The following is a 24,148-nucleotide window of genomic DNA, read 5'->3' on the forward strand; positions in this document are numbered from 1 at the left end:
AGAACCGCTTTCTCTTACTTTTGAGAAATCATGGAGGACAGGGGCAGTGCCAGATGACTGGAGAAAGGCTAATGTTGTCCCTGTCTTCAAGAAAGGAGAAAAGGATAAACCTGAGAACTACAGACCAATCAGCGTGGCATCAATCCCTAGGAAAATTTTGGAGCATATTATCAAGCAGTCAGTCTGCAACACCTTAAAAACAATGCAGTGATTATTAGAAGCCATCATCGATTTCTCAGGAACAAATCCTGCTGGACTAATCTGATTTCATTTTTTGATTGAGTAACCTGTGGACTGTGGGAATGCTGTGGATATAATCTATTGTGACTTCAGCAAAGCTTTTGACTAAGTGCCCAATGATCTTCTGATTACCAGACTAGCTAAAAGTGGGTTAGATAGAACAACAATCAGGTGGATCCACAGTTGACTACACAGTTGAAATTCATTAGGGACAAATGCCAAGTTCTGTACCTAGGAAAAAGAAACCAAATCCATTGTTACAAGATGAGGACTACTTAGCTCAACAATACTGCAAATGAGAAGGCTCTTGGAATTGTTGTAGATCAACTGAATATGAGCCAACAATGCCATGCAGCTACCAAAAGGGCAAACGCTAGTTTAGGCTGCACTGACAGAAATATCACTTCCAAATCCCATGAAGTACTAGTTCCCTATACTTAGCAGTGGATAGGCCTCATCTGGAGTAACATCACAGTTTAATAAAGATGCAGATAAGCTGGAAAGGGGTTCAGGAGAGGATGACAAGGATGATCCAGGGAGTGGAAAGAAAGCCCTACCATCAGAGATTGAAAGAACTGAGTATGTTTAGCCTCAAGAAGGGAACAGTGAGAGGGGAGATACGCTGGAACTCTATCAGTAACTAAAAGATTGCTGCAAAGAGGAAGGACAGGGTGTCTTCTCAGACATCACAGAATAGACAGACTCCAGTTAGAGGAAGACAGATTCCATCTAGGTGTTAGGGAAAATGTCCTGACTGTTAGAGCAGTAGAACAGTGGAACCATTTACCTAAGGAGGTTGTGAGTGCCTCCAGACTAGAGGCATTCAAGATGGAACTGGGCAGCCATCTGAAACAGACAGCTCGATTTGGAGTCCTGCATGGAGCAGGGGGGTGGTTCTGATGGCCGTCTGGCCTCTCTCAAGTCTATTCTATGATTCTGTGTCTTGATGAATCTGTACTTCTATCATCAGATAACCTGCTTTGCTCCTTTTTCAGAATGTGCTGAGCATGGTTTATGAAGAGAGTTACAAAATACTGGTTTTGTCAGAAAAACCTCTGCCTATTGAGAATGATAAAAATGTGCAACAAGCTCCCTCAGAGGTGAAATGGCAAAGAGAAAAACAAACCTTACTTGATATAGTACAATCACTAAAGGATTACCTCAACAAAATATCGCATAAAGAAAAACAGGTAAATACAAGTATATTTTCATTTAGTTTAAAACTACTTATCATTACTACTACATCAAGGTTTCCAAAATGTCAAGCTTTCTGACTTACAGACAGTGGCAAAAGAAGATGCTATAGAGAGGATAGGGGCCACTGAAACTGCTTGATTCACATGTAGTGCCTCAAACACACAGGTTTAGGGAAACAGCAGCAGTAGTTTCAATCCTGATTACAGGTCAGACCAGGAAATGGAACTGCTACTGTTCCTTGCTAGGGGACACCTCCTTTTATTGTTTCTAGCCTAGATGCTTTCTAAGACTGCATATAAAGGCATGCTGGCCTGTTTGTTAGCTTGGCCATAGTGTGGGTTGGGGGTGCCAAAGTATCCTTATTTGAATGCAGCAAATTTGTACTAATGCAACTAATGGAGTTTAAGGTGGTTTTTTTTTGTCCCCCTTTTTATTTATTTTTTTAAATACAGAAAAAAACATAAATACAGGCACATCACAGTATCAATACTATAACCTACAAGAGCCCAACTAATAAATGAAAAAGTGAATAATACAGTGCCCCCACCACCCAGGAGACCAATAATGCCTCTACTTTAATTCATACATTATAACAATAATATATAATATACTTCAATTTTGTCCATATCCCCTCCAAAAATTCATATAATCTTGATTAGGTTTACAACCTTTATTGTCATCAGTACTGCTTTTACAAAATCTTCCCAATTTCATTATATTAATTTGCTTTTATTAACCCTTTTTAAATTTTTTTTGTTGTCACTTTATCATTAATTACCATATTCCATATTTCATTATGCCATTCGTGCCTTTGCATAACCCAGTTCTGTTTCCAATATTTAAGTATCACTAACCTAGCTGCCACGATCAAACTTGGGATCAATTCTTTATATCTTGTTTTTCATTCAACAGCAGTAACACAATTCTCGGTGACATTTCTAAATCTATATCTAAAATTTCTCTAATTTCATCAAACACCATAATCCAAATCTTTTGTATATTGTCACTGTCCCACCACATATGTTTGTAAGTTCCAATCCCTTTCCCACATCTCCAAAACATATTAGAGTATTTATCATCAATTTGATTTAACTTAACTGGTGTTAAATACCATCTCCAAATCACTTTATATCCATGTTCTTTAATTCTAACCAACATATTCTTGTATACTCTTCTACTTCAAATATTCTTCCAATTCTTTTCTTTTATTTCACCTACATCCATTTCCCAAATTGATTTTAAACTTTTTGTCTGATCCCCTAACTCTATTAATATCCTATAAATTTTAGTAATTCTTCCTTTGCTTGTATGTTCTTCCTCAATCTCACATTCTTTTATATTCATTGCAAATTTTGTTAATTGTCTTTCTTCCTCTTTAAATTTATCTTCCATCTTTATCCTTTTTTTTCTAATTGAATTAAATTTAACCAGTTTAATTTGGCTTCTGCGAATGTACTCCTTAATTGTGTTATATTTTTAATCTTATTTTTCCAGTCTTCCCATTTATATATATGATTATTTTTTAATTTAGTAATCCAATCCTTCAATTCTATTTTTGGAAATTTTTCTGTTTCGACCATTGGTGTTAACAGTGAAATTCCTGGGATTAACTGTTGTCTCCATTTTTTCCATACTTCCACTGTATTTTTTAAAAAGGGGTTTTGAATTCTCTTAATAATCTTTTTAATATCCTTCTTAAACCAGTATATCTCTAAGTGATCACCTATTTCCCTTAATTCTTTTAATTCAATATCACTCCATATTAGTTCTTTGCTTTGGGCTATAATATCTGGAACCATCTTTAATTGGTTTGCAACCCAGTACTTTATAACATTCGGAATGCCCAGCCCTCCTTTTTTTGTGATTCATACCATACTGCTTTACTTATTCTTGCTCTCTTCCCTCTAGTGCAATAAACCTCCAATAATTTCTGTATTTCCTTTAATTCTTGATCATAAAAGCTGATTGGGATCATCTAAAACAAAAAATTAATCTTTGGCAGAATTTTCATTTTTATTACTACTATTCTTCTAAATCATTATAATTTTACCTTTTCATATTTTCCTATTTTATCTTTTATAGCCTTCTTTAACTTTTCATAATTTTTCTTCTTTAATTCTTGACTATCTTTTGGAATATCAATTCCTAAATATCTAATATTGTCTGTTTTTAATTTATATTTTTCTTTTAATATATCCACTTCTTCACTATTATGATTATATAATATCATTTCAGATTTTTCCCAGTTAACTTGCAGCCTACTATACTTCCCAAATTCCTTTAAATGTAAATATATTCTTTATAGTATTTATTGGATCTTGAAATGTTAACAATATATCATCTGCAAATAATTTTAATTTTCTGACATACTCTAATTGCTTCTATCTGTATATCATTTCTAACTGCATTTGCCAATACTTCCATCATTAAAGCAAATAATATTGGGGATAAGGGACAACCCTGTCTCATCCCTCGGCTTAGGGTTATTGTTTCTGTAATACCATCATTTACAATTATTTTTGCCATATTTTCTGAATATAATTGATTTATTACTTTCTTAAACTTTATCCCAAAGCCCATCTTCTCTGTTAAGACCTTCTTTGTTGGCCATTTCACACAGTCAAAGGCTTTAAATATATCTAATGCTAGTATACTTGCCTTTATATTTTGCTACTCAATATAGTAGTTAATATTTAATACTCTCCTTACTACATCTGACATTTGTCGACCTCTTATAAACCCACACTGATCATTCTTTATATAATTATCTATAAATTTATTCAATCTATTTACTAATATTGTTGTAAAAATCAGCATCTTGATTAATAAGAGGTATTGGTGTGTAAGATCCAGGGTTTGTAAGGGCTTTATTAGGTTTTGCTATCAGTACTATCATGGATTGTTTCCAAGAGCTTGGAATTGTTTCCCCTTCCATTATTTTAGTAAATACTGTTTTCATCTTAGGGACTAGTAATTTTTTGAATTTTTTATAATATTCAACACCCAATCCATCAGATCCTGGTGCTTTACCTATTTTTAATTTATTAATAACTTCCAATATCTCTTCTTCTATTTGAGTTTCTGTAATTTCTTTATCCTCTTCTCTAATTTTACAATTTAGACATTTTAATATATATATATATGACTTTCCTTCAAATCTATTTCATTTCCCATATGTAACTTTTCAAAAAACCTCTGAAGGATTAGAAGTTTCTCTTTCATCTTATTACATCTTTCCTCTTTTTTGTTCTTTATTACACCAATTAAGCATTTTGCCTTTTTAACTTGTGTGGCTCTGGCCAGCATTTTAGAATTTTTATTACTACTTTCATAACATTCTCTTTTCAAATAAATTAGATTTCTTTGAACTTGTTCTATTTCAATATTTTGTAATTCTCTTCTTTTAACTGTTAATTCTAACATAATTTGGTTTTCTCTACTTTTTATATACTTGTTCTCTAATTCTTTAATTTCCTCTTCTAACCTTGTTATATGTTGCTCTTTTTGTTTTTTATATAATATGAATATTTTATTCCTAATCCTTTTACCACTGCTTTCATTGTATCCCATATTACAATTATATTTTTGTCTCCTTTTTCATTTATTTCTCAAATTTCTTTTAATTTTTCCTTTTTTTCTAAGATCTCATTTTTAAAAATCCTTTGATCTATTCTCCACCTGTTTACCTATTTATAATCACAAACTGTTTCTATTTCCATTGTTATCATTGCATGGTCTGATATTTTAATTACTTTTATATCTGCGTTTATTATCTTAGACAATATTTCTGGTGTTACAAATATATAATCTATTCTTGTAAAGTTTTTATGTCTGAGTAAAATGTATAACTTTTCTGTTTACCATTTAATTCTCTCCAAACATCTTTTAATCTGTTTTTATTAATAAATTTACTTAAATCTGTGTTGTTATATTTTATATCTGCCTTTGATGGGTTGGATTTACCTTTTTTTATCCATAACCATATTATGATCACCTGCCATTATCTCATAACCTCTTTTTATTCTATTTCTTTATACACCTTATCATAAAACTCCCTTTGATTTATATTAGGTGAGTATATATTAGCTAAAGTCACCTCTTGTCCATAAATCAAACTTTGTATTATAAGAAATCTCCCCAAATGATTTCTGTTTATAGCTTTTGTTTTAAATTCACATCTTTTGACAACAATTGCAAAACCTCTTGATTTTGACGTGCCATATGATTTCTCACATACAGTGGTACCTTGGCTAACAAATGCCTCAATTCACGACCAAATCGGGTCGTGAACAGAAATTTCACAAAAATTTTGCTTCATGTCGTGAACATCACGTGATGATCGTGGGTGTGCCTGTCTCCCCGCCAAGCATGATCGCGATCACGCCAGCCTATGTCCGCAATTGCGGTCACGCTTGGTGGGAGATGACCGCTATCGCGGGCGGGTGGGAGATGGCCACAACCGTGCCGGCGGGGCGGGGGAGATAGCCGCGATCTTTGTTGTTCTTTGTCACTTTATTTCAAATTTTTGTGATTTAAAAAAAATGGTTACAGAATGGATTAACCTTACTTACATTGAACCTTATGGGGAAATTTGACTTTGCTCATGACCAATTTGGGTCATGACCAGAGTCCTGCAATGGATTAAGTTCGTGAGCCAAGGTACCACTGTACATCTGCCCAGTATAATTCATTCACTCCATCTTTTTTTTTATGTTTCTTGTAAAAATATAATATCTGCTTTTTCCTTATAAATAGATTTTTCAATTCTAGCACGTTTATGTCTTTCTCCCAAGCTGTTTATATTCCAAGACACTATCTTCAGTGTTTTCCCCATTCTTTCAATACATTAAATATTCTTTTTGGTGTCGATATGTGATTAAATAAACACTCCAATAAAAACGTAACAAAAATCCAATTAAACATACTCCTACCCCCACCATATTCCCCACCACATTTATATATGAAAACCCTCTTACCCATCTTCTGGAGATGTTCTCCTGCCCGCCGCTTCGGGCTTCCAAGAGCGGGGAAAAGGAGCCTCCACTGTACAGATCCCAGACACCCACTCCACTCTTCCCGACCATCTACACCCATTTTATTCAATACTCAAACTTTTATTATAATTCAATACTTATTATTTAACAACCACAACACTACCAACTACAATATATTTTCTATATCTCATGTAAAATATCTTATCTCTTCTTGCTTCCTTCTTCTGTCTCTCTTCTTTCTGTTTCTATGGAGAATCTGAACCTCCTGCTGCAAAACCCAATTTCTCCTTCTGTGGCCAATCTTCTCTCTTCTTCTCTGTCATCCGTCTTGGAAATGTAATCATATCCATTAATTTCTGCATTTGCACTGCATATTCATCATCATTATCAATAATTCCAAGGTCCTTTAATAACTTCAGCACTTCCTCCTTTGTATCAGCTCTATAATATTTTCCATTATATGAAAACCTCAGAAAGATTCGAAACCCCCAGCTGTATTTAATGGAATTCTTTAATATTTGACAAACTTGGAACATATCTCTCCTTCATTGCAGAGTCTCTTGCATAAATCAGGAAACACTTGAATCTGGTAACCTTTGAACATGATTTTGCATATGACCAGAATCAGACTACAATGTTGCTCAGTGTTTTTCTTCCAGCTCTTCTTGGGCCCACTCTATGTTTTGCATCAATATCATACCTTGTGAAGGAGACATCTGGGAGAATAGATTTAGCCCAGTCCAGTATTGATTGAATTAGTTTATCTTCATTCTCATTCCCATCCTCTGGATATCCTTTAAGGCGTAAATTTGATCTTTGTTGTCTATCCCAGATCTCAATCATACTTTTTGAGACCTGATCTATCTTGGTCATCTGATTTCTTAACTTTTTATCTTGTTCTTCCATCTGAATTTTCACTTCTGTGATTGTTTGTTTATTCTCTAGAGTTTGTTTAATTAAATCTTTTATTTCTACACTCATATTGACATTTTGACATTTAATTGCTTGATATCAGTCCTCACTTCTCTGAATTCTTGTAAAAGTATATCAAGCTTGTCTGGTTGTGTTGATGATTGAGATGCTGGTATTGATTTTTCCGGTGATGATCTCTTTTTCCCATTCATTTCACAACTTTACTCTTTTCAAATGCAAATCCGATGGGTGAAACTTTGCCTTGGATCTTTGCCAAACACTTTCTACACTCTTGCTGCATTTTGACATCTAGCTACCAGAAAAAAATCTTAAAATCATAATAATATTTTTTTGGAATCCACTGTTATTTAATATCCAACTAGGAGGAGAGAAATCTTGAATTTAGTAATAACTTATATACAATTGTAATTTAGCTTTCAGTCAGCATATAGAGCTCTTGATTTTCAACAGCTGCAATTTAACTTCTAGCCAGCAGATGGAGCGCAAAAATTGCTATTAGCAAAATAGTCTTTTGTCCTTTTTCTCAGACCTTTATTGCAATGTGTCACTTCCTCTTCCTGTTATCTTCGTTGTTTCTTATATCTTATCTCCATAATAGCAAGATAGCACAGAGAAGCTAATCCTGTGACTAATTAACTTTGATATATGTTCCTCAAGGCTCTATCCCAATATTTTATTTTTCGGCACTTTCTCGGCTTTGCAATTGTGCAGGAGAAGAAAAGTCTCGCCTGCTGGTTATCTGGAAATTAGAGCTTTTTTGGCTTTATTCCAGTTCTTCAACAGCTTCAACAACTCCCTCTTTTCCTCCCATCCTTCAAACTGCTTTTAAACTTATAAAGAATACAGCCAAGGTGTTACCCTACTCTGGACTGAATCCAGCAGTTTCAGATTGTACAAGTAAGCCCTCTATGAGATTCAAATCTTCCCAAGAGAGAGAAAAAGGAATTAAGTCAGGTTTCATGCATTTTTCAGTATTTCTTTATCTTAATTTGAGTATATTTTAATCATATTTTCCCCAATGGTCAGGAGGAGTAGAGAAGTTTAGCGGCCAGAGACCATCTGAGGTAGCTCCACCCCCTAGTTTAAGATGTTCATCTCTGAGGCAAAAACATGAAAACAACAGTTGCAACAACAATAAAAATATGAACACCATTACAGCTTTTGAGGCATCTGTTTTCTTGTAGGAAAATTCATCCTTTTTTGACTGGAGGGGTAAATTACTTCAAGCAGTTGAATGCATATTAGAAAAGGAGCAAAACACATTACAAGGCTACTTGCAATCACATTTCCACAATTCTGGATCTGGAGATACAGGAGCATTAGTCAAAAAACTGGAATATATAGTGGAACAACAGGTATGGGAACGTTCATGTGCTTGTTCTGTTCTGTTCTCCTTATTAATCTTAGAGTTGTAACTAAGAAACTGTGAAAGAGGCTGGGACATTGACTGCAATTGTCAAAAGTCTGCAGCCATGTACTTTCTCCCCCTGCATTTGTCCCTCTCTGAGACCATATTGAGATTTCGAAGGGGAAGCATCTGGCTCAGGTCTTTCCACATCAGCTGTGAGGGGATGGGGCACAGAATCGGACTCCAAAAAACTCTATGGCTTCCCAAATAATCCTACATCACTCAGCCATAGAATTGTGCTCTAACAGACCTGCCTTTTGGATCCATGCTGAGCTTCTTTGATTGAATCTTTCACAAGAGGAGCAGAACTGTGCTGTTCTTTCCCATGCTTGAGAGAAATTACTCCCTATAATTACGAAGTATAAACCATAGTTTGTTTGATTTTTGAATTGTGGTTTGTTGTGGAAAAGACAAATAGACGTGTGAAATAAAAATATCTGCACTATATTATATTTTGAAATGGGCTTGATTTCATTTCAGGAACATCAGCAAACACTAGTACTGGAGCATCTTTTGTCTTCAGACAGGAACAGCCTGCTGGCTGAAATCCAGGACCTCAAAGCTCAACTGCGACTTACACATCTTCAAAACCAGGAGAAGCTACAGCAACTCCAGGAAACCCTTATTGATACAGAAAATCATGGAAGTAAACAAGAACATCAGCTTCGAAGGCAAGGTAATATCTTGTGGAAGTTTGCCAAGTACTCTTTATTTCTCATTCTTTCATTTGATTAAGATGGAAAGATACTCAAAGGCATGTGAGCATAATTCATTTTGTAATCAATTATATGAAATTATGAGCAAAAACAAAAAACTAATCATAGCCCTTAGAAACTATTAATCTGCTGTAAACTGTCCCAAGACTTTTAAGTATGGGACAGTATAGAAAAGTTTTGAATACATAAATTTCATAATGGTATGTTGATAAAGTGAGTGTGCCAGTTAAGTAAAACATGCCATTCTTTCTGGTATTTCATTGCCAAAGCAGTTTAAAATACAAATGCAACGAAGGCAGAATAATAGATGCCATTTATCTTGCATTCATGTATAACAGAACATAGTTTGTAGATGGAATTTACAGCAATTCTTTTAAATTTATAAGCAATGCTTGAAGCAGATAAATTAAAACACATGAATGAAGTAAAAACAACATGCAGTAAAGACAGTTATAAAGCCCCTGTATGGCAGTGGCTAAAAGTTCATACCAGTGATTTACAGCTAAAGTTTAAAAATTTTGCAGCAGACACAAGCATCAGCTTTAGTAAACATTCCGTTTCATAGGATGTGCGTGCAGTGGAATGGACTTTTTTTTGATTAACTCCTATTTTTGCGGTCTCCTGTGTAAATATTACCTTGGTATTCTGATGCAGGATAACTTAACAAATCACAAGATATCAAGACGGAGGACCTTCCTATCACTATGGCTGGCTTTTCTGTAGACTTCAACTCTTGGGCGGGGAAACCCAACTTGTTCAATTTTTGCTTCTTAAACTGTTCTTTAAAGAGGGGAGGCACAATCTGTTCTGCTCTGCTCTTCAATCTGAAGGACCTTGTAACTATCTGACTTATGCAAGCCTTGACAAAGTATTGCATATCACTGTTAAAAATGTTATCTGAGGACCCTTTTGTGAGAATATGATATGTGTGTGTGTTTGTGTATCAAATTGAAAACTTCATACCTGCTTTAACACTGCCAATAAAAATTAGCTCAAGATGAGATCTTGCTTGGAGATCCACAAGGTTTCTAAGGTTCCTTTATAACAATTCTTTATGGAAATTATGAATTCCATAAATGGAGGAGTTATTAGAATGCATAGCTTTGTCATGTGGACTTAAATATAAACCTTTATTATGATTTGAGTTAGATATGAGCATTTTAAGGTGAGAAATCAACATTTAAATTGGCACTAAATTCTGTCAATTTAAATGGCTTTCAAAATTAAATGTATGTTAGATGGATGTAATTCAATAGTAAGTGAAATTAAATGGGTTCCTCTTTTTATAGCCTGATTTGAACGAAGTATGGAGAAACATATGGTGAAGTAAACATGTCAACAGACATTTCCATTCAGTAATTTAATGGCAGCATGTGTTCAGATGTGTGTGTTTTTAAAATCCTCTTAGCGGATCACTAACTTTAAAAATTATTTTGTGCGAAATGATTACTTATTGCAGTTGTTACTTGTATATATTTAATTTTTAAAATTTGCTTAGTGGAATTATTGGAATATAAACTTCAGGAAGAGAAATTGATTGCAAGTAATCTGCAAGATTCTTTACAAAGTGAACAAGATAAGGCCTCTAAGATTCATGAACTACTGAAAGAAGAACACACTGCAATAGTGAACTTGAAATCAGAACTTTGTGAAAGCAAGCAAACAAATGAGAAACTAGAAAAAGCCTTAGAGGAACTCCAGAAAGAAGTAATTAAATACAGGTAAGGACTTGCAAGTGCAGCCTGCACAATAAAGTTGTTTTGGATAACCTGATAATGCCCTTTCAAAGCAAACATTTTATTGTGAACTTCTTCCCTTCTGCCAGTGTTACTGGGATCCCTTTGGAAGTAGTTGGCAACCTGGTGCCCTCCAGACTACAACTCCCATAATTCACAAGCATTGGCCATCCCTGTCCTATAGTGTAAAAGTTATATTCTGGAAAGTCTTTAGGTCAAAAATCTGTTGTTCTATTCAACACTCAAATTCCTTTCTGATTGCCTATAGCTTTCATGCAATTGCCTGCTTACTGCATCTAGTTTTGATTTTATTAATTCTTACAATACAATCTAATAGCCCTATCACTAATGGAACTGATTACTGATCCCCTTTCCACATACCTCTGCCATTTTAGCAGCTTAGCCCTTTCCTGGTTTCCATTTATTGGTCAAGAGTAAAAGTTATATTTTCAACTGTGGATAAACAGATTGAGAATTTACTGTTTAAATCAGTCAGCGAACTTGTGCTGAAGAGATGTATCAGGAAAAGCTCACCTTTTAACCTTTATAGGAGTTACATGCTATGTTCTGAAAAAGCGTATGTTTTGCTGATAAGTTGCTATAGTCATTAGAGCGTTAGACTAGAACTGAGAAGACCCAGGTTCTAGTTTCCATTCTACCATGTAGCTCACTAGGTAACTTGGGCCATTCTTTGACCCTCAACCTAAAATACCGCACAGGGTTGCTGTGCAGATAAAATAAGCAAAATAATGTTAGCCACTTTGAGCTCTGTAGAATATATATGTACATTCATTCATTAATGTATTGGGAGGAAAAGATGTTCCAGAGGCTGAATCCCTGTGGAATCCCATAAAGTAGTAGCCATATAACAGAGTAGTAATCTCCTAATTCCATCTTCTGGAAGTACCATTCCAGTTAGGAATAGAATTGTTGCAGGATAGTGCCCCCAATTCAAACAGTTGATCCAGGAGCATATCAAAAGCTACTAAGAGGCCCAAGAGAACTAAGAGCAGTGTAAATTACCTATTTCTGTTTCTGCAAAGCAGTTTACATTTCAAAACGACTGTTTCTGTTCCAATCAAAGCTGGATTGAAATGGATCATCCAAGGTCAGGAACATTTTCCCATGCACATTGCCTAAAAAGGGAATGTTACCAGGTGCCCCACAGATGTCTTGAGTCTAGATTAGGTTTCCTCAGGAGTGGAAACCTAAAGAGGTTGGAACCACTCATTCTCTCAAGGAGGAACTTCTTTTGTGTTGTAGATCTGCACTGGAAATGAAGGAGAAAGGTATTACTGCTGTTTTTCAAGACTTGCAGAATGAACAGCAAGAACTACAAACTATGTTGGATGAAAGGCAGCATCAACATAAGATAAGAGAAGATGAGAGCTCAAGAGCAATAGAGGTAAAATAATATATTAAAATATCAGCCCTGCTTCAAAGACAGCCCTGCTTCAAAATCGTATGTATGCTTTTCTGCTAAGACTCCAAATCCAGCTTACCTTCTTCAAAGAAGCCAGCCTCATCAGTGAACACATAGGTCATCAGAACACATAGGGGAGGGAAGGTGTTAATGGGTTTTTCCAAGACATCAACATATCAGGATTTTTGAAGAATTGTACCCAAAGTCATGAAATTGGGACATAATGGATAGGAAGGTCCCAGGACTGTGCAACAGCTTCTCCAGTAGTGCAGTCTTATGTGTTGACTTAGTGGCAACTCTACTCCTAGTTGACTATAGGTTTAGAAACATAGAAACAGAGCGAGTCAGAAAGGGTCTTTCAAGCCATCTAGTCTGACCCCTGGCTCTAGCCAGCTCTGCTCATGACATGCCTACCATGTGCATGTCTAGCCTGTCCTTGAACACCCTCATCGATGGGGCTTCAACCACCTCCCATGAAAGCCCATTCCATACCCTTAGGGTCCTAACTGTCAGGAAGTACTTCCTGGCATCCAAATTGAAGCCTCGTTCCTTGAGCTTGGCTCCGCTGGAGTGTGTCCTGCCCTCCTCTGCAGGTCTCAACCCACATCCATGTGACACCCGCTCATGTACCTTTATGTATGTTGCCAGCAGATCCCCTCTGAGTCTCTTCTTCCCCAGGCTGAGGAGACCCAGTTTCCTCAGTCTCACCTCATATGTCTTTACCTGCGATCCTGCCACCATCCTTGTGGCTCTACGCTGCACTGACTCTAACCTGGCTATATCCTTCCTGTAATGAGGGGCCCAGAACTGAACACAATACTCCAGTTGTGGGAGCACCAGACTCGTATAGAGTGGTAGTAAGACCTCCCTTGATCTAGAAGTCACACTTCTGCCTATGCAACCAACTCATTCCTGCTCATCTACCCCTTTTTCCTGTAACTGAGCAAAGCTTTGGGCATAGTCACATGGAAGACTGTCTCTTTTTCTTGGACAAGCAAGTAGACATGCAACAAGAGTGCCAAGTTGACCCCAAAAGAAGGCGTAATTGTGTATTTCCAGGAGCGTGTGTGTAGATTTAGTGCCACAGGACAGAGCAAAGAACAGCAGTTGCAGTAGCTCTTTTCCAAGAACTGCTCATCTCAACTTTCTTCCATGCATGCTTCTCACAGAATCCTGATGAAGTACAATGCACTTCTCTTACATAAGTTTTCATGTAAAAGAAAACCCTCCAGTTAAACTGAATGCAAGCATGTTACACTTCAAGTAAACAAGCCTTTTAAAACAAAGCAATGTTAATTTTACATATTGCATAAATTTCACAACTTTTCCAATAGCTCAAACTAGTTCAGCTAAAACATTTATTATGGAAAAAAAAACCCTTAAGCTTGCTTGCTAGTCAACAAGTTCAAAGCTTTTTTTTGGAAGCTACTTTTATTGGAATTCTTCTTTAGTTGCTAAGTTGTGCTCAATCCTTCATGACCCCATGGACCAGATTCCTCCAGGCTCGCCATCCCCCAGAGTCCACCCAAGCCCACACCCACTGCCCCAGTGACTCCATCTAGCCACCTCAACCTCTGCTGTCCCCTTTTCCTTTTGCCTTCAGTCATTCCCAGCATTAGGGTCTTCTCCAGTGAGTCCTTCCTTCTCATTAGGTGGCCAAAGTATTTGAGTTTCATCTTCAGTATCTGGCCTTCTAAAGAGCAGTCAGGGTTGATCTCCTTTAAGATTGACTGGTTTGATTTCTTTGCAGTCCAAGGGACTCAGGAGTCTTCTCCAGCACCACAATTCAAAGACATCAATTCTTCAGCACTCAGTTTCCCTTACGGTCCAACTCTCACAACCATACGTTACAACTGGGAAAACTGTAGCTTTGACTATACAAACTTTTGTCAGCAGGATGATGTCTCTGCTTTTTAGTATGCTGTCTAGATTTGCCATAGCTTTCCTCTCAAGGAGCAAGCATCTTTTAATTTCTTGGCTGCAGTCCCCATTTGTGGTGATCTTGGAGCCCAGGAAAATAAAATCTGTCACTACCTCCGTTTCTTCCCCATCTATTTGCCAGGAAGTGAGAGGACCGGATGCCATGATCTTAGTTTTCTTAATGTTGAGTTTCAAGCCAACTTTTGTGCTCTCCTCAAATATTCTATGACATGATAATTCAGTAGTCAATGGTGCACTATTCTTACATCATTTAAATTTAAATTTGTTACTGCCTTGAACATTATTTTTATTGGAAAGGTGAGTTATAAATTGAATATTTAAAAATAAATTATTTAGCAGATTCCTACTTTCATGCCTGATAGCCACTAGTGGATAGTAAGGCTCTGTTGTCTTAGCAGTGTCTCAAACCAAATAAGTTTAAACAAAGCACAAAAACAAAATAGCTGCACTGGTGCATGAGAAAAAATTCTAAAATTTAGTTGGGCAATACTTGTTCTACAAAAGTGTGCATGCTTTCAAGTTCCCCAAGACTCTGCATCAGGGTTTTGCTGTTTTGAGGTGCCATCAAGTTGTCTCTAACTTAGGGAGATCACATGAATGAAGGCCCTCCAGAATGTCCTATCCATGAGATCCCTGCTTGGCTGTTCTAAATGTATGCCTGTGGCTTCCATTATGGAGTCTATCCATCCCTTATTTAGTCTTCCACTGGGCTCGGTGGCACAAAAAGTGAAGGATGGAAGAAGAAATGCAAAGTTCAACAATCAGATCCAATGTGCCCATGAATTCTTTGACCACTTAGAGATGGACTGAATGGATTAGTAATAGGTGGATGTGAGCAACAGTGCTTTCTAGGTGAGTGCAACAATGGTTGTTCCTCATTTCAGACAACATGAAGGCCAGTTGCAATCCAGAGCTGACTATTGGCTAGGAGGAATTACACAGGTTCCTGAGCCAGCTTAGAGCGACATTACAGAGAAAGATGACAATCTTTACATTAGCAAAGCTGAAGATTAATTTTAGGTAGTGTATTGGATAAAGTCAATTGAAGTCAAATTATGAGTCTGGAGGGAATGGAACCTTCAGTGCAAAACAGTTGATTCGAGCCATATTCAGATGTTCTCCAAGCATGTTGTTCAAACACATGGGAGTGGGGGAGCATGTTAGCCTCACCCTCTCCATTTTCACTCTTGTTGCATTGTATGTGTCGAGGGCAACTGTGAAAAGGAACTTTGTGAAAAGGAACTATGTATCTGTGAGGGCTTTCCATGTGGTTTAGGGACACTGATTTGGCCAGGTTCCTAATTGTGTGGAGAGCTCCCATGGGTACAGGAGGCCTTCCTCTTCAGACAGTCACTCACCGTAACAATGGCTGTATTGACATGATGACAAGCCAGGGCAGGAATGGCTTGACGTTATGTGTGAATACTGGAAGCATGGTGAAACAGCACATTTAGTTACTGTGAATCACCACGGAGAACCAACAGTTTGTTCTAAGGTTTCCACATTTCAGCATTGTTTGTCGTTATGTATGAAGCTGGTTACAGTATTTTTCTATGGTTTTCCCATTTTGGAGAGCGAGTTCAGCAGCCAAGAGCAGCCATAGCTGCTCCAGCTGCCATTTTCTACTACCCTCTTCACCTAGCAAAGGCTGAGTTGCTGGCAGACAGGGTGCTGATTGGCTGCCTCAGCACTCCCTGTCTTCCCTCCTGGTATACACTCCCCAGTGACCATCCGCCATGCCACTACCATATCCACCACCTAGCCAATGATCCATCCCATGCTATCTTGATGTCGTGTACAGAGTTACATCTCCAGATCTGGTTAGGATCAAAAGAACAGGGAGCTCAAAGCTGAGGAGACGCCAAGGGTACCAGGGTTTTCAAGGACTAGAGAGTAATTTGGTTATCAGAGCTGTTGATTCAAGGGCACTGGAGATAACAGAGTGGTATGGCTTAGTGAATAGTCTATGACCAGCAATTGGGGCCACTGAAGTGGGCACGAAGAAACTGGGAGATGGGCCTTCACAGGTCAGCTGATGAGTCGGAGGAATTAATGACTAGAAGAATAGTAGTGGTCCTCCTTGCCTGCTACTCTGCTTGTTCTGCCACTCTGCTGCTACAAAGAGATCGGTGGCACCCTGCTCACCTTGTAGCTTGTAGTGTTAGCATAGGGAAGGACTATCTCTCGTTTTCTTGCTCATAGTGGTGTAACAAGACCCTGGGTCCTGGGGGCTTAAAAGCTGAGTGTTGGAGCCGTGCCTTGCACGCGGATACCCACAACCATCCTCCTCTGGGGCTTCTGCTCCCTCAGTAAAGAAGTCACTAGCTCCTCCACCAGCAAAGATGCCTGAGGTGGCGAAGCAGAAAAGAAGGCAGAATCATCAAAATCACTCACCCCTAGTAAAGAGAAGGGGAGGGCTAAGAACACCCAAACAACAGAGTCTTCACTTCCAAGTGGCCTCCCGTATTCTGGAGATGCAGTGCCGTCGCAAGACCAAAACAGACCGAGACAGTCGCAAGACTCTTCTCAACCTCCAAGAAGCACTTCAGTGTCAGAGGGGGAAAGTCGAGAATCATCCCCCGTTCAGCTCTCGAAAACAGGCCATCCCTCAGTGAAGAAACAGGGCTCTCCCTCCAAGCGTTTTTCTCCAACCTGAGCAACAAAGTGGTAGACATCGTTCTCTATCCCCTTTGGCTCAGGCTTCTCATAAACCCTCCGTGAAGGATATTAGGAGGGTGAGTACTCAGAGGAGGGCTTTCTCTGCGGTGGCGCCCAACCTATGGAATGTGCTCCCTAGAGAAGTCCGCCTGACGCCGTCGTTATTTGTTTTTCGGCACCAGCCCAAGACCTTTTTATTTAAATGCTATTTTAATTGTTAAGGTTTATTTGTTGATTTTAAACTGACCAGGCTGTTTCCCCTATTTTATGTATTTTATTTATTCTATGCGGGGGGGGGGGTGTTGGTATTTATATGCAGGATTTTAATGATTGTAAGCTGCCCCGAGGCTTATGCAAAGGGGGCGGCATATAAGCTGTCTAAATAACTAACTAACTAACTAACTAACTAACTAACTAACTAACTAACTAACTAACATTGATCTCCCTCAAAACACCAAGGGGATTTCGATACCGATTTCTATGTGAAATGATGGGGATCTATCGATTCCAGACAAGGATCGCACTGGAGCCCTTCAGGCTCGGAGCACAACCCCTTACTGGGTCCTAGTTTTCACATCCCATTGGAAGAGCCCGCTTGAGACCCTGCCCAGATAATATGATGCTCGGATCTGTCCTCCTTACCCAGCCAACATACAGATAGGACGGAACATCTCTCAGAACGGGGACAATACACTTCGATCTTGATGGTATCCTCCCCAGATCGTCATTCTGACATGCCACCAGGTATCGCTACAACTTCACTTGATCTCTCTCAGACACCAGGGGATGCTGGATTCTTTGCCTCCCAAGTCTTCTGTATGGCTCATAGTCTAGGACTGTAGTGGTGAACCTATGCCACGCATGCCGCAGTGGGCACACAGAGCCCTTTCTGTTGGCACATGAGCCCAGTTGCCCCAGCATCACGCCAGCAGCCGAACATTGGATAACAGCGCACATAGGGGCCATGCACATGCTCGGAAAGGAGTAGTGGTGCCAGGGGATGACATCACAAGCTGCAAATCATTAGCCGTGACTTGTCTGCGCTTTCGCATGACTGGTCTGTGCACTGCCAAGGATTTATATCTTGGACTGGCTGTGAGTTGTTTTTTCTAAACTAAAACCTCAGTATTCAGGTTTTATTGCAGTGTTGGCACTAAATAAGTGGGTTTTGGGTTGTAGTTTGGGCACTTGGTCTCTAAAAGGTTCGCCGTCACTGTTCTAGGACTTAACCCTAGGCAAGACCCTACTAAAGCGAAGGACCCGGTCTTCAAGGCTGTTGATGCAGAGTCTGTGGGCCCAGTTACTATGCCACTCTTGCCGACCCTGCTTGATACAATCTGCCATTAGTGGAAATCTTTGGCATTGGTAGCTCCTCCACCTCACCAGCTTGAAAATATGTATTGGGTCCAAGAAAAAGATGCCGAGTTTTTGTTTCAGCAGCCTCGGCCAAACTCTATTATTGTGGAGTCTGCCCAATCACACTCCAGGAGAGAACATGCCACTCCATCGGACAAAGAAGGCAGGTCCCTTGATGCTATTGGTCACCCCTTGTATTCCTCTGCCGCCCTCTCTGTAAAGATGGCTAACTACCAAGCTACCATGGCCAGGTACCACCTTCTGCTTTGGGACAGAATTACATCCCTATGTTCCTCATTCCCTAAAGGGGCGACTCAGGACCTAGCAAATGAAATTAAAAATTAGGCTACTCACCTGGCCAGGAGAACCTCACAGCTCAACACCAGGTGGAGGGTAGTCCACATAATATGGCAGGAGCAATAGGTCTTCGCTGCTTTGCATAGTTTTGATCTGCAGGTCTATCCGGTGAAGCTAAGGCAAGAATTGAGGCTATGAAGTTTGACAGTGCTGGCTTATTCTACAAGACCATGGATGACTGTATGGACTCGGTTCAGAAGGTTGGGAATACTGCACGCCACATGGGGCTCAATCAGACACCACCGCAAAGGCCATATGGCACAGATTCTTCTACACTTACCAGTTGAGGGTCCCTGCCACCACTACTGCAAGACATTGTGCTGCCACCCTACCTAGACACCAGCATCCCTAGAAGGATCTGGACAGACTATGGAAGTGGGCGGGGGACAGCAGGATGGTGTTTGATGTGTTCTTGCACTTGGGGCATAGGAATGGGTGTCATTAGTATAAGTCAGGGGACAAATGGTTGGAGAGCAGCACTTGTGAAAAGGTCCTCGGAGTACTGGTCGACTGCAGGCTAAATATGAGTCAGCCGTGTGAATGCCACCCTAGTATGCATAGTCAGAAGCATGGCTCCCAGATCGAGAGAGGAATTACTGCCACTCTGTACAACTCTGGTGCACCCGCAGCTGGAGTATTGCATTCACTGCTGGGCCCCTGAGTACAAGAGGGATATAGCCAGGTTGGAATCTGCAGCAAAGGTCGACAAGGATGGTGGCCAGATTGCAGGGAAAGCCATATGAGGCGAGACTGAGGGAACTGGGTCTTTTCACTCATGAGGAGACTCAGAGTGGACCTGTTAGCTACATACAGGTATGTGAGGGGGTGTCACGCAGAGGTGGGCCATGAGCTTTTTTCCACTGTGGTGGAGGTCAGGACACATTTCCATGGAGCAAAGCTCAGGGAACCAAGATTCAAGGTGGATGCCAGGAAGAACTTCCTGACAGGATCCCTAGGGCATGCAATGGGCTTCCACAGGAGGTGAAGGTGTTTAAGGATAGGCTGGACATATACCTGGTAGGCATGTCATGAGCGGAGCCGGCTGGATCTGGGGGTCAGACTAGAGGGTCCGGTTGGCCCCTTCTGACTCGCTCTGCTTCTATGTTTCTCTGTTTCTGGAATGAATTCTGAGTTCCCTTGAAGTATTCCCATGCAGCTTTCTTAATAAATTCACAGTCATTTGAGGTGTGATTATGGCAGTGTCTTCCTTTTCTTACAGGAGTTGCAAGCTGCCTTGGAACTACAGTGCATTCAAAACAACCAGTTGTCTGTGGCTTTAGAGCATCAACAGTCAGCAAACATTGATCTTCAAACCGAACAATCTCGTTGCGAGGCTTTACTATGTCAGTATCAAAATAAACTGTTGCAACTGCAGAAGAATATAGATGCTGAGAAGAACCACAGCTTAGAACTTTTAAGCGCTTTAAGTCATGATCATGATTTGACAGAACAGCTGAACATGAAAATGAATGAATGTGAGTCTTGTAAGCATAAAAATGTATTGCCGAATCTGCAAGCTCAGTTGTATATTGAGAGGTCCTATGCTAGAGAGCTTTTAGCTGCAATTGAGAGAACACAGCAACAAGAACTTAATTCTAAGAAACAAATGGATGGAATGCAAAGGTACTGTGAAGAAACTCAAAAAGAAGAAAACTATACCAGCTTACAGGTTTCACAGGCCACTCTGCAAAACTTAAAACAGGACATTATCCATGGTTTAAATATACACAAGAAGAAAGAGACACAAATGAAAGAGGAATGGGAGCAATTGCACCCAATTCTTAAGGCACTAAGAGATCAGGGGAACAGGACAAGACAAGGGATAAGAGGCAGAAAGTATGAACAGCAAGTAGACTGCGACAAACTTAAGGAACTGCAGAAATCTCAAGAAACTCAGGTAAGGGCATGTGTGGTTTTTTCCTTTCCTATTTTTATTGCATTTAGGGCTTAATAAATTTCATAGACCATGCTACATCTTTATACAGGCCAGATTTTTTATCCTGAAAATCCATTCTATGACACTACAAAAACACAGATACTTTTTTTTTTTTTTTTTTTGTGGGAGGGGGGCATACTTTAATTTTCAACATTAGATTATTCAGATTTCCTAAAGTTTTTGGAACAAGCACTGCACTCTACTCATCTTCAGTCATTTGTTCATTTCATTTATTAGGATCAAAGAAAGAAGAATCATTAATAAAATAAAAGCACAGTTAAAACAAATGCCATTCAGTATCTTCAATCAAGAAGGTAATTTTATTTTTTTCTAGCTAGCATTGCAGTCCTAAAAAATATGGGAACATTTCCATTGATATAAGAAGTTATGTCAACTGGGAAACCAGGCAAGGTCCAGGAAGCAAGTAGAACTGCAGCAAATCAGGAGCCCTTCATTGCCAAGGAAGCTTCTATAGGGAAATGCCAGTTCTTATACAGCTCTTCCCCCAGGGCTTCCGGGTGGTGCTCATGAGGTCCCTGGCAGCTGCAGAAGGTTGAGGGAGTGATCCTGCAACTACCAGGGCTGCTATTCTGGTGCTCAGCCAGCAGATAAAGCCCTGAAGTTGCCTCAGATCCTGACACCTTGCACTCAGCAGATCAAATAACTACTTTTAGGTAACAGCTGTATTCCACGCACAGGGAGGAAGGCTCACTAGCTTTGTAAGGAAAATAGATTGAACTCTTTCCATTTGGGAATGAAATCCCATGATTCAAATAGGAATGGCATAGATAAGTTGGGCATTATCTTTGTTAGTCTTTGTTTTATAAATTTGATGTCCACAGGATCTATGTTGGCCACTTTGGGTAACATAAAATTATCTGTCCATTGGATTTATATCCTGCTTTTTTCTTATAACAAACTCAAAGCAGTCTTATTCCCACAACAACCCCGTGAAATAGGTTGGGCTGACAGTCTGTGACTGGCCCAAAGTCACCTGCTTGGCTCCATGGCCAAACAAGGACTTGAACCCAAGTTGCCTGAGTTTCAGTCCTGCACTGTTTACAATTATACCACATTGGCTCTCAGAAAATTTCAGAATATTAAAATAAGCTGTTAACTGCAATTTGCTGATTCAATTGACTGTCTGTGTTGTTCAGACCAGAGTCCAGTGCTCTGCATTTGTATTCCTAGGTATTTTATATGGGAAGCTTGTTTAATGATATTTAAAATCTTTTTACATTGTGTTCTTACTTTAGAGAAGACTAGAACTTTAGGCTTACTTTAGTTAGGCTGTTCTTAAAAGAGTAGGCTTCAAATATGGACAATAGCCAGTGCAACCAAATTCTGGAAAGTGAGAGCAGTGCAGTATCAGCAGCACACCAAAAGCATCTTAGTGTTACACAACCTGGAAGCATGAGTATCAGTGTTGCAAAGATAGGAAGTCAGATCATATAGAAATACATGAAAAGGAAAGGGGTCAAGGGAGAGGCCTATCTAACTCCCCTTGTAGCAGGAATTGGGTTAGAGAAGTTACCCTGCAGCCTATATCTGCCTTGCCAGAAAGTGAAGTGTGGTTCTCTGCCAAGCAAGCTAACAGCAATGGTGTAATGTTGAACAACTTTCACAAAATCCATCCCTTGTGAGAGCATGGGTGACCCCAAGGACAGTCACCCCCTCTGTCTTTTCTGCCTGGGCAAGGGACATATCAAGGCCTGCCCACATTGCCAGGCCTTCACAAAGTGGGCCTGGAAACACAGGACAGACCAACTGAGGTCCAAGCTGTGGAGAAAGGCCCTGCAGGCCATCGACTCCACAAAGTAAATGGGGCACAATTGGTCACTTGTATGGGCTGAAGTTATATTGCCTTGGTCCTCATCAACCTTGGGGAGAGTTCCAGCCAAGCCTGCCTTACCAGTGTCCAGCCACTTGTTGGAAGATTGCATGGTCAGGAAAGGGCCAAGCTTGCCAAAAAGTTGGCCAACACCACCAAGGAAAAACACATGCACTATGAGAGTCCCCACCAGTCCTAGATACCAGGAGACCATTCAGACCAAATCTCAGAACAGCGAGAACCCTTGATACCAGAACAGATCTACGCGGAGCAAGATCAGTATCTGAAGGTAGATTTTGGGACATCCCTTCCAGGTCTCCAGCCCACCCATTCTCCAAGGCATTGGTATCAGGGTGATCCATTCATGCCTCACTGAGACCAAGACCATTGGATCCAGCTGTGCCTCACCAAGACTGACAATACCATCATCAAAGATTAAGGGGCTCCAGGACTACTCCTGTTCCCTTTTGACTAAATGGGACTGTGTCTCTGACTAGTCACCATCATCACACCAATCCTGAGGGGACTCTCATGCATTCCACAGGGATGACCAGTACCAAATACCAAGAAGATACCAGACCTCAAGACAGAGCCAGCCAGTACCAAGGCATCATTCCAGCCCTTGCACCTCCACTACAGTGCTCCTTTTGCCAATGAGGACCTGGTACCATGCTGACTGCAATCCCTAACACCACCACTTCCAAGGTTCTCAAAACTAAGCCCTTTCCATCATCTGACACTGAGGACTGCATCTCATATTTGGAATCAGCAGCACTGCTGGCCCCAACCACCCACTTACGTTGCCTCACAGGACCCCACATCTCCTTCAGAGCAGGTGGGCTGTTTTTCCAAACAAGTCCTTTGGGTGGCATTCTCCCTTGGGCTCAAGATGGAGCAGCTGCATGATAGAGTCATGGATTCAATCCTTGCCATCTTGCATGTGGAGGACTTGGCATTGATCATTCGTTTCCTGCCCGTGCTGCTGCAGACTATTTATTTATTTATTTAAAACCTTTCTATACCATCTCATACTTAAACGTCTCGGGACAATTGGGCAGATGTGGAAGGTCCCCTCAGCAGTGTACTTCACCTTCAGGAGACTCAAGACCATGCACTGAGCTGGAAAAGGATGTCCTATTTTTCTTCCAGCATCGCAGGCCCAACTCAGTCATCATCAAGTCCATGCAAGGTCAATCCCAGAGAGAGCACTTGACGCCAGTAAAGCAGGAGGCCAACCTCCTAGATGGGATGGCAAGGTAAGTCTATGCTGCCTCTGCATGCAGCCTCCAAGTCTTAAACTATGAGGCACCCATGGCCCAATACCAACTCTTTCTATGGGACAAAATCAGGGTCATGTGGAAACATCTCCCGGGTGATTACAGGGAACTAGCTGAGCTGTTCCAATCGGAGGCCACCAAACTG

At 39.9% G+C, this 24,148-nt stretch overlaps 1 protein-coding gene across 1 annotated transcript in view; it reads left to right on the plus strand.

Annotated features, from left to right (window-relative positions):
• LOC123024426 (pericentrin-like) overlaps positions 1-24,148 on the plus strand; it is a 72,617-nt gene that overhangs the window by 36,389 nt on the left and 12,080 nt on the right. The window contains exons 5-10 of the mRNA XM_044432141.1: positions 1,236-1,430; positions 8,549-8,719; positions 9,253-9,448; positions 10,987-11,209; positions 12,488-12,629; positions 20,179-20,856. Coding sequence (XP_044288076.1) covers positions 1,236-1,430; positions 8,549-8,719; positions 9,253-9,448; positions 10,987-11,209; positions 12,488-12,629; positions 20,179-20,856 — 1,605 coding nt within the window. The remainder of the gene's footprint in view (positions 1-1,235; positions 1,431-8,548; positions 8,720-9,252; positions 9,449-10,986; positions 11,210-12,487; positions 12,630-20,178; positions 20,857-24,148) is intronic.

The sequence above is a fragment of the Varanus komodoensis genome, unplaced genomic scaffold, assembly GCF_004798865.1.
Source record: "Varanus komodoensis strain SLA01 unplaced genomic scaffold, ASM479886v1 scaffold23, whole genome shotgun sequence".
Classification (NCBI taxonomy): domain Eukaryota; kingdom Metazoa; phylum Chordata; class Lepidosauria; order Squamata; family Varanidae; genus Varanus; species Varanus komodoensis.